Genomic DNA, 10,795 nt, shown 5'->3' with positions numbered 1-10,795 from the left:
GTGCAGCCTCATTATCAGTTCTGTTGTGATCAATACAAAGCTTACATTTAATTACTCATGGTAAAATATTTATATTTGATTTAATTTTATAAATGCTTAAGCCATCATTGATCTTTTTTTTTATATTTCCAAAGCTTCTGAAAGCGACAAAAAGGACATGCCGTTTTCAGACGCTGAAAAAGTATTTGTTTTTTTCTTTTAGGGATATCTCCCGTGGATTTGAGGCAGTTCCTATCAGCTGTGTTAATGGTGTTGACAATGAACCATGTCCTGAGAACTTTAAATATATACAAGACAACTTTCTCAACTCATCCCTGCATATGGACAAAGACATTACTCATCTTCAGGTTAGCCGTTACCCCTTAGTCTAAGGATTCTCCTAGAGCAGATAAGGCATAAAGCATGTTTCCTGTTCTATTTTGTTCTACATTGTAAAATGTTCAAATAGGTAACGTATGAATGTTTTTGCTCACAAAGCACTGCAGGTGTACAGACGACTGCTCATCAAGTTCCTGCTTGTGTGGTCAGCTTAGTCTGCGTTGTTGGTATGACAGTGTAAGTCCAGACCCACATATTTACACTACTAAAAACCCTTATCGAAAGTCACATATGCTTAGCTCTGTTTAGTATCATAGCCCTGTATATACAAAATACCTCTTTATTCCATATCATTTATCATTCATGGCACATTGCTTTTGTGCTATTTAAATATTAAACATAAGATTTCATTAATTAGAAAATAACAATTGATTCAGTTTATATTAAATTAAAAGGCTACAGTTTTAACTTCTCGCAGCCAGTAAGTGGCACACTTACCTGCTGTATTGTTTGTACTAATGCTAGCAAAACCAAATAATAAACATACCAGTTCAGAAGAAAAGCAGAAACAAATATATGCCCCCTGAGCCCCTTTGCTTCCTTAAGTTGGATCCAATGCTAAAAAGCTTGACCAATACTCAACCTCATTTGGCTTCTATTGAGGATCTGGCTTTGTCTTACATAACTTCAACCCATTGGTGTGGAGTCCTTTTGTGTCCATGTAGGGATTGGAAGCAGGATAATTATATACTATATAAATAATTGTTTAATAATTCTGATGGATCCAAAATATATATTTTTAGAAATTCAATTGTTTCATTTAAAAGTTGTAGCTGTTTTACGGTTAAGGTTCCAACTGACTTGTTTAATATTTTGTTTTTGCTCAATATGTAATATAAATACACAGGCTAAAAAAAAAAGCTTTCACTTAACATTGAAGGGGTTTTTGTATGCTTCTGCAGGACGGTCGCTTACCACTGGACTTCTGTGAATGGGAACCTCCAGTGTTGTTTGAGTGCAATCTTGCCTGTTCCTGCTGGAGGACCTGTAGGAACCGTGTTGTTCAAAATGGACTCAGGTGTGCTAACCTTTTGATAAGGAGATATGCTTCTAAAAACTTAGTGTACTTTATATCCATCTTGATATTTCATGTGTTTTGACATTGTTCTTTAGGGATTATGAGTTGTATCGACACTTGTATTGACACTATTTTAATCTTTTGAGTTTGTGTCATTTTTGGCTCTATCAACCTGCTGTTCTCTATTTTACCTATTTAAACATGTTTGTGTGACATGTGTAGATTTATTTAACTTTATTTAACCATGAATAAATACAAATTAAAAACCAATCTTTCAAGGGAGTCCTGACCAAGACGCAGCAAAGTTATACTAAACAGAAATACATTAAATTAAATGACAGGTACATAAAAACAACATATCAAGTGTCAAAAGCTTTCAAACGGTCAAAGCATAGCAGCAGTGATAGAGCTATGTTTGTTTTTGAAACATAATTGATATTTAGAAACGAATTTTAATGTAGGAACTCTTTCAATTTATCACAAGAGACTCCAGAATTTTGAATAAAACCCATACAATTAAAGTAGGCCTATAATTGGTAAGAACTGATGGATCACCTCATTTTAATAAAAGAACAGAGGCAGCTTTCCAAAAAGATGGGATGTCCTCGTGTTCAATTGAAAGATTAAAATTAATGGACAGTGGTTCTGCCCTGAAATCAGCTGCCAGTTTTAAGAAGCCAGCCTCAAGCAAGTCAGGTCCAGGGGCCTTTCTGTGGTCTAATGTTCTTAAAGCTTTATGTACTTTGTGACAAGTAAAAGGAGCAGCATTAAAAGGATCTCCAGAAAACATGGGAGATATTGTTCAAATATTCCCGTGAGTTGTCCCTTTTGAATCAAATAGAGAACCAGACAATAAAGAATGCTGGTTAAAACAATTCAAGGCTTCAGCTGAATCATAAACAGGCACGGAGTCTTTAAGTACAAATTTTGATATAAGGCTTGCTCATAAGTTTTAAGACTCCTTCTGCTAAAAATAAGGGGTTTGCATTTTGGAATCCTAGTAATTCTACATGCTGCAACCACACAATGATCGCTTAGGTCATTGCAGAAAACACCCAAGGAATAGAACTTATGAGGCACATTAGTTAAGATTAAGTCAATCAAGGTAGATTGATCTGGACAGGGGGAGTGGAGGCCTCGTTGTTAGGGTTCAAGCCTCAACCCCACAGACTGCCACTCTGGATCCCTGAGAAAGACTCTTAACCCCCACACTGCTCCCTGGTCACCACACAATGGCAGTCCACTGCTCCTCCATCTCCCCAAAGAGATGGGTTAAATGCAGTTATTTTTTTTGCTTTGTGACAGTGTCATGCAAAAAAGTTGAATTCTATTCTACGTTTGGGATTAGGCCTGATCGGACAATTGACTAACTGGGTGAGAATAATAGAATTACAACACCTTTTAAACTCATCAAAAGTTGCATTAACCAGTCCCTGTTAAAATCTCCTGTCAAAAGCAGTTCAGTGTAATTTAACTGATGCCTCTTTTGAAGCAGATGGAGGCCTGTAACACCCAGCCACAGTAGTATGTAGATTCCAAGGCCACAAATTGTCTTCATTTACTAATTGACTGATAAACAATTAAAATGTGTCTGGAATTGACATAAATACCAACACCCCCATCTTTTTTCAGCCTATCAGTACAGTAGAGATTATACCCCATGATATAAATGTCTTAATTAGTAATAGACTTAGTAAGCCAAGTTTCTGAGATCAAAACAGCATCTGCACCTGTTGTTTCCACCCAAATTCTGACCATGTCCATATTTGGGAGTAAGCTCTGTAAATTAAGACACACATATTTAAGACCAGCTAGTGACTTACAATCAGAGGGTGTCTGGAAGCATTAAAGCTCAGGTCTTGTAACACGCACTGAAGCTTGGACAAAATATTCAGCAGACAAACATAAGGTTTTAAAACAGGTTTATTTCAAAGATAACAGAAAGAGGACGATGGAAACTCCTCAGAGCGGGTTCTCTGAATCTCTGCTGAGACAGGAAACTCAGGTCAGTGACAAGAATGAAGAGTGGAGAAGACAAAATGTAGCTGACCTGGTTGAGAGTTAAGTCCGAAACTCGGGGGAAGACAATCCACTGCTTGCGGTCGTTACCGCCTCAGAGAACAGAGTGCCACGGAGCCGGCGCCAGCCGACGCAGAGTGAGCTACAGTGTCCGTGAAGGATTATGCGAGGCCGAAAACCAGTCCAGAGCAGTGTCAGAAACCAGGTGATTCGAGAGCTGAAGAGGTATCCAAGGAGATCCAAGCAGAGGTCAGAAAAACAGTCCAAGTTCGATAACAGGCAAAATACAGGCAGCCAGGCCAAAAAACAAACTGAGCAGGGCAGACAGGGAAAAAGGCAAAAACCAAAAACACATGGGCAAAAACCTGAGAAGAATTCCACAGAACAGAACACTAACTTTGAAAGCTTTGGTAACTGACACAGGTTGAAAAATCCGATGCTGATGGCAGGAAAGCAAACAGCCTAAATAGCTGCAGGGACCAGGTGAATCAGATTGGCAGTAATCTGCCACAGGGTCAATTAGGCAGGTGAGCAGGAGCAGAGGAAAAAAAAAACAACCATCAGCGCCAGGATTATGACAGGTCTAGGATTTGGTTGCACATTTCCAGACAACAGTAAAAGTAAAGTGACCGATGCCCACCCACTGTTCCAGACGGGAAAGTAAAATGACATGATCAACTGTATCAAAAGCTGATGATAAATCCAACAGCACCAAAACAACAACGTCACCTGAGTCAGTTGCTCAAAGTATATCATTAAAAACCTTTAAAAGAGCTGACTCTGTGCCATGAAGTGGTTTAAAACCAGACTGAAAAACCTCTAATATTTTATGTTTATTAAGATAAGCCATTAGCTGATTACAGACTACCTTCTCAAGAAATTTTGGAATAAAAGGCAATTTAGAGATAGGTCGATAATTTGCCAGAACAGTAGGATCCAAAACTGGTTTCTTAAGTAGAGGCTGCAGAACTGCATGTTTCAGAGTTTTAGGAACAACGCATGAGGACAAGCTACTATTTAAAAGAGCAACGACAGAAGGACCTATAGTAGAGAAAACTTCTTTAAATAATTGGGGCAAAATAACATCATCTGGAGAACGAGCTGGTCTTAAGTGACTAACCACCTCCTGCAATGATTTCAAGTTCACACATTCAAAGCTGTGGAAAACACCAGAACAAGGCACCACAACTGAAAGATCATAAGAAGAAGCGATAATCTGGGCCCTAATGGAAACGACTTTCCAGTGTAAGAAGTTTTCACATGCAGCAAGGGGAGGTCTCCATAAAACCACTATATGAATCATTTAGAACAGAGTTAATAATTTTAAATAGGATAGCAGGATTATGACTATTTGATACAATCAAACCCAACAGGTATTTTCTTTGGCTGCTTTTTGCAATCCCTTGATAACGGCGCCAACATTCCTTTAATATTTGGAGAGTCACCTGTAATTTGTCTTTTCTCTATTTGCATTCTGCTCTGCAGCAGTCTCTCCTGGCAGCCTGAGTGACCTTATTTAACCAGGGTTCACGCTTGGGTTTTGGAAGTCTAATTTTTAGTGGTGCCACCAAATCCAAGGCTGCTTTAGTGGTAGAATAAAACCAGTTGCTGAGTTCCTCAGTGTTATTTCCCACAGCCTCTGGAATGGTACAGTTCTGATTAAAAACAGAAGAAAAGTGACCAGCAGTAGTAGGGTTAAAAAAATGACAAAGCCGAGCTGTGGCTCGAGTTTTAGCTTTTCCACGGGACAGCATTATCTCATATAAAATAGGCATATGGTCAGAAAAGAATGAGTCACCTATTTCTAAGTTAAAGACTAGTAGGCCATAAGATAAAACTAAATCAAGAGTGTGACCATGCTGATGAGTAGCACCAGTCACACTGCACAAAATTATAAGAATCAATAACATTAAAAAATGACTGAGCCATAGGTGAAGTGGGACAGCAGACATGAATATTAAAATCACCAAAAAAGAGAACTCGGTCATATTTTGGCATGTTTTTGTTATACTTTGATGGCCGATAGAGTGCAGCACACAACACAGTGTGAGAGCTGCCAAGTTCAATAGGCTCAGCTCAAAGCTACTATACGAGGGTACAGGCAACTGCTTGCAAGTAAAACTACTATTAAAAACAGTCACTATTCATCTACGACAGGAATTAGAAGTAGTTAAGAGCACCTGAGTGGAAATGGCACTGTCATCAACTTAGTTTCAGCAGAATGCCCACTGTAGCAGGCTTAAGCCTGATTTATACTTCAAAACTAGATCGTCTTGCGTAGGTGTCGCATTGAACAAAAAGACATCCCTGCCCCCACCGCAGACACTCTGCTGCACCTCTCCCAAATTGTAGGTGACCGCAGACCATGCCGCAGACAGGAAGCCTTTGCTTGGTCAAATCTGCACCCGCTTGCAGGCTTGTTTTATTTGTATGACCGCCATTGCGGAAAAAGACTCGTGAAGTTAGATCAGCTAGAAGAGCGAGGTGCGTGAGAACGCTGGGACCATTTTTACACCTGGATCCCCGGGCTTTTAGGCCCTCATGTCCCTCCGTTGTCGGACAAACCTGCCCCCACTTCCCTACCGCCTCGGCCGTATCTAGACCCACAGCAGATAACACAGACCATGCTCAAAATTGAGCATAAATCAAAAATGTCTGCTTCAAGTTCACTGCAACACACTGCTGTGGGGAGTAGGCCTCAGGGCTGGGTGGATTAAGGTAGTCCTCAGGCTCAAAATATCTTTCCAAGATAGACACAAAAACCTTCCAAGTCCTCTGCTTGTTGGAATAAGAGTGATAAAAGCTTTTTATGCATACAGTCATGAGTAAAACAGTCAAATGACACCAGCAAATAAAACAGTAAAATCCCTAAAACAGATAAAAACTGAACAGAGACACCATACATTCTGCAATCTTGGATTTTAGCCTAATTCCTAAATTATGGGCAGTTGCAGAAAAAAACAGGAGGGTTTTAGGAATGTGCTGTCCTCATCACATGTACTTGATATGACTTGACAGTCAGTTAAACGCCTCCTTAACATCAAGACTCTGAAGACAGATGACTCCTTGTCCACAGGTTTATTGAAGTCGTAAGGAAGGTGAAACTGCAACATACAAATTACAATCAACAATTTTTCTACTCCTTTACATTAGAGCAAAAATAAGCATGTTTATTAGAAGTAAAATAAATCACGTCATTGTAAAATTAACATTGTAGAAGGCCTGATTAACCAACTTACTTCTGTTTATAAACATTTTTAAACCAAATTATTTATGCATTTATCTATTCACTTATTTAACTGAACTAGTTTGACACATTATTCAGCAAAATCACATATATTAACAGTGTTACTTAAGCAGGGATAAATTTATAATCATAAAATATTATTACACGCAAAATAACGAACTGAAGTTGCAAATATCATAATAAACTATCAATACATACCAACGATGCTACCAAAGGCATAAGAAGTTTGCAGATGTTGCTGGATAAACTTGACAACAAAATTTAATTCTGTAGCATGTGCATTTTACTTCCTGATTACCTCATTCTACATCCTATGTGACAACTTCCTGTTTCCAGGCTTCAGTGTTTCTTAAAGTGACAGCACCACCTCACTGATACTTAAAGATAACCTTAATAACAAATGAAAAAAGGAACATAAAATTTGCTCATAACAATACACTCCCTGCCTGGCGTAGATATACGTCACTAAACAGAAAAACAACCTAAATAACTAATCCCTGCTTGGGAGGAGAACCACTATCTCTGTAATAGGTCTGAGATAGATTGCAGTCCTTCCTGCTTTCACAGTTTTCACTTCAACGTGTCCCACTTTTCCATCTTGACCAGGGAAGGTCTTTGTTATCAGCCCATCAGGCCATTCATTTCTCGCCACCTCGCTGCACTTAACAGAACAACACTCCCTTCTGTGATGTTAGGTTGCATTGATTGCCATTTCTGACGGGGTTGCAGCATGGGCAGGTATTGTTTCCTCCATCTGTCCCAGAAGGTATTGGATAAGTGTTGCACCTGTCGCCACTGAGACTTATAAAGGTCAGAAGCTCCAAACTCGCCCCCTGGAGCCTTAACAACATTCACCTTTTGAGTGAGGAGAGTTGCAGGTGTGAGCATGTAGAAGTCGTCAGGATCATCTGTTACTGGCAAGAGTGGCCTAGATTGATGATAGCGGCTACTTCTGCCATGAAGGTAACCAAGACCTCATGGGTAAGCTTGTTTTTTAGCTGAAGGAACATGGAGTCGAGAATTCTCCTTGCCAGACCGATCATTCTCTCCCATGCACCACCATGGTGAGAAGCATGCGGAGGATTAAAAATCCAAGTGACTCCCTGGTTCAACAGGTAAGTCTTGACTGTAGAGTCATCAATGTTGCATGGTATTCTCAATTCTTTACAGGCTCCTACAAAATTGGTGCCACGATCTGATCGTATGTGTTTGACTGGTCCTCGCACAGCAAGAAAGCGTCTGAATGCATTGATGAAGCTTGATGTGTCGTGGGACTCAATGACTTCAATGTGAACAGCTCTTACACTCATACATGTAAACATTGCAGCCCACCGTTTACTGTACAACAGGCCCCCTCTAGCACGACGTGAACTGATGTGCCATGGGCCAAAGACATCCAGACCCACATTAGTAAATGGGGGATCTGTGGTAAGACGATCTGCCGGTAGATTGGCCATCTTCTGGACAATGAGTGGCGCCCTGAGCCTTTTACATGTTACACATTGGTTGAGGATACTGCTCACCTTCCTTTTGCATCCGACTATCCAAAAGCCTGAGGTGTGGACAGCTCCCTCTGTAAAATGACTGCCCTGATGGTGAACTTGTTCATGGCAATGTCTGATTATTAGAGCTGCAACATGATGCTGTCCAGGGATGATCACTGGATTCTTTTCAGTCCGATTAAGGCTAGAATGGTGGAGATGTCCTCCAACTCTCAGGAGCCCATGTTCATCGATAAATGGGTCTAGTCTGTGGAGAGGGCTGGATTTAGGAATCTTTTTTTCCTTCTGAATTAACTTAATCTCTTCCATGTAGGTTTCCTCCTGCACTGTTCGTGTGATGATATTCGAAACACGATCTATCTCCCCCACAGTTATCCTTGCTGTGCAATAGTGCCAGCCTTTACAAGACTGGTTTCTCGTCTGCACAATCTTGAACATGCAGACTATGTGCAATAGACGTGCTATGGCCCGAGTGAGAGACTTCCATAAAGAGAACTTGGCAAAACGATGAGAGCCAAGAGTTGTGGTGGAAGCTGTGGTGAGTAAGGTGGACACTACAGGTCTTACATCTGGATCTGAGATTGGATCAACAAGGTCAAAAATGTCCTTACAGTTCCTTGGTTCTGGGCTGGACAGAAATCTTGGTCCACTTAACCAGTTTGTGTCCTTAAGGTGACTTGCAGCAACAGAACGCGTAGTGTGATCTGCCACTGGTTTGGAAGAGAGGATTTTCGAATGCGTAGCACCCGGTTGTTGACAAAGACATAAAAACGTCTGCTCTCATTGTGGATGTAGCCCAAGACCACTTTGCTGTCTGAATAGTAGTGCAAGGCATTGAGCTGGAGATCCAGTTCTGCTGAGAGTAGGTCTGCTAGCTCTACAGCAAGAACTGCAGCACAAAGTTCTAATCTTGGCATGGTCATGTCAAGAAGAGGGGCAAGCTTGGCTTTGCCCATTACAAATCCAACATAGCATTTGCTGAATGCATCAATGACTCTCAGATATGCAACTGCAGCAATAGCCTTTGTTGATGCATCACAGAAGATATGCAGTTCTCTTCTGGAAGCAGCTGAAGGGGATGTTTCTGTATACAATCTGGGAACAGAAAAGCCAGACAGTCCGGATAAGGAGGCTCTCCATGACACCCAAATCTTCTCCATATTTTCTGGTAAAGGTGCATCCCAATCTCCTTTTTCAGTTGTGAGCTCTCTCAGGATAGCCTTTCCTTGGATGGTCACAGGTGCTACAAACCCAAAAGGGTCATAAAGGCTGTTGACGGTGGATAAAACACCCCTCCGGGTGTAGGGTTTAACCTCTTTAGACACACTGAACACGAAGTGTCTGTTTGGAGGTTCCAGTCGATGTGTTATCATCAAGGTCGAGATCTTTGAGGCTGTTTGCATGATCAGTGGGAACGCTTCCATGACTTCCTTTCTATTTGAGGCAATCTTATGTAGCCTAAGATTTGACTTAGAGAGAACATCTCAAGTCCTTTTCAACAACTTTACCGCTGCTTCAACTGTAGGCAGGGATTTAAGACCATCATCTACGTAGAAATCACGTGTGACAAAGTTCTTGAAATCTGCGTCAACTTTGAACTTTTGGTCTTGTACAGACTGATGGAGGCCATGAATAGCCACTGCTGGTGAGGGTCTATTTCCGAAGACATGGACATTCATACGGTAGTCTATAATGTTCTTACTGGGATCATTGTCCTGAAACCACAGGAAACATAAGAAGTTTCTGTCTTCTTCCCTCACATAAAAGCAATAGAACATTTGTTCTATATCTGCTGTGAAAGCCACTGCTTCTTTTCGAAAGCGCAGTAGTACACCCAAAAGTGAGTTGTTCAGGTCCGGCCCGGTTAGCAGCACATCGTTGAGTGCAACACCTTCATACTGAGCACTAGAGTCAAATACAACTCGAATTTGGTTGGGCTTCTTTGGATGGTACACACCAAATATGGCCAAGTACCACTGCTCTTCATCTGCTGTCACTGGAGGAGCTATTTCTGCATGGCCCTTTACAAACATCTTCTCCATGAAGCTTAGAAAATGTTCTCGCATTTCTGGCTTCCTTCTGAAGCTTTGTTTGAGTGAGATGAGGCGTTTTAATGCTTGGGGCTTGTTATTGGGAAGCCTCTGACGTGGGTGTTTAAAGGGTAACGGTGCAACCCAGCTGTTGTTTGCATCTTTGTGTAGACCCTCATTCATTGTTTTCATAAAAAGGGCATCCTGAATTGAAGGAGCCAACTGGTTGTCCTCTTTAGTCTGCCTAAACACAGCACATCCAAGATGATCAGCACAACACTCTGGGTCCATCTCGGCAAAGAGTGAAGGATGGGTTGGGATGTACTCACTGCTGTATTTCTCTTTGATGCAGAACACATTGGGGCAAGGTTCAAAGAGGGTAGGGCGTGTCGTTTCTGTGGTTTTGGTGTAAAAGGTGTTGATTGTTTGAGGCATGTGATTGCTGCCCAAGCATATATTCCCAATGATAACCCACCCAAGGTCAAGTTTCTGAGCATATGGCAGATCATGTGGGCCATTCAGCTGTTTACGTACCTTATGAACTCTGATAAGGTCTCGACAAAGCAGCAGCATAATCTGGGCTTGTGGGTCAATATTGGGG

At 41.1% G+C, this 10,795-nt stretch overlaps 3 protein-coding genes across 4 annotated transcripts in view; 1 reads left to right on the top strand and 2 right to left on the bottom strand.

The window, feature by feature from the left end:
- The first annotated feature begins 206 nt into the window (after nucleotides 1–206).
- The window catches only part of LOC107084719 (histone-lysine N-methyltransferase EHMT2-like), a 50,217-nt gene continuing 39,628 nt past the window's right edge, over nucleotides 207–10,795 (top strand). Inside the window, exons 1-3 of the mRNA XM_015374678.1 lie at nucleotides 207–347; nucleotides 478–555; nucleotides 1,281–1,396. Coding sequence (XP_015230164.1) covers nucleotides 321–347; nucleotides 478–555; nucleotides 1,281–1,396 — 221 coding nt within the window. The 5' untranslated portion in view covers nucleotides 207–320. The remainder of the gene's footprint in view (nucleotides 348–477; nucleotides 556–1,280; nucleotides 1,397–10,795) is intronic.
- LOC107084718 lies at nucleotides 6,387–8,866 on the bottom strand. Its single transcript, XM_015374677.1, has 2 exons — nucleotides 6,861–8,866; nucleotides 6,387–6,519 (listed from the first exon to the last, which is right to left on the bottom strand). Exon 1 carries the CDS (start codon nucleotides 8,600–8,602, stop codon nucleotides 7,574–7,576), a length of 1,029 nt encoding a protein of 342 aa, XP_015230163.1. The 5' UTR covers nucleotides 8,603–8,866; the 3' UTR covers nucleotides 6,387–6,519; nucleotides 6,861–7,573.
- LOC107084717 overlaps nucleotides 9,581–10,795 on the bottom strand; it is a 3,347-nt gene continuing 2,132 nt past the window's right edge. The window contains exon 2 of one of the 2 annotated variants that reach the window (XM_015374675.1): nucleotides 9,581–10,791. In XM_015374675.1, the coding sequence (XP_015230161.1) occupies nucleotides 9,649–10,791 (1,143 nt within the window). In that variant the 3' untranslated portion in view covers nucleotides 9,581–9,648. The other variant, XM_015374676.1, reaches the window with a different exon arrangement.

The sequence above is a fragment of the Cyprinodon variegatus genome, unplaced genomic scaffold (genome assembly GCF_000732505.1).
Source record: "Cyprinodon variegatus isolate N-32 unplaced genomic scaffold, C_variegatus-1.0 Scaffold107, whole genome shotgun sequence".
In the NCBI taxonomy this organism is placed as follows: Eukaryota; Metazoa; Chordata; class Actinopteri; order Cyprinodontiformes; family Cyprinodontidae; genus Cyprinodon; species Cyprinodon variegatus.
This window is presented reverse-complemented; position numbering and strand designations above follow the sequence as displayed.

Excerpts from the sequence above, each read along its gene's own strand:
- LOC107084718 (XM_015374677.1), bottom strand. The coding sequence starts at position 8,602 with ATGTTCAAGATTGTGCAGACGAGAAACCAGTCTTGTAAAGGCTGGCAC.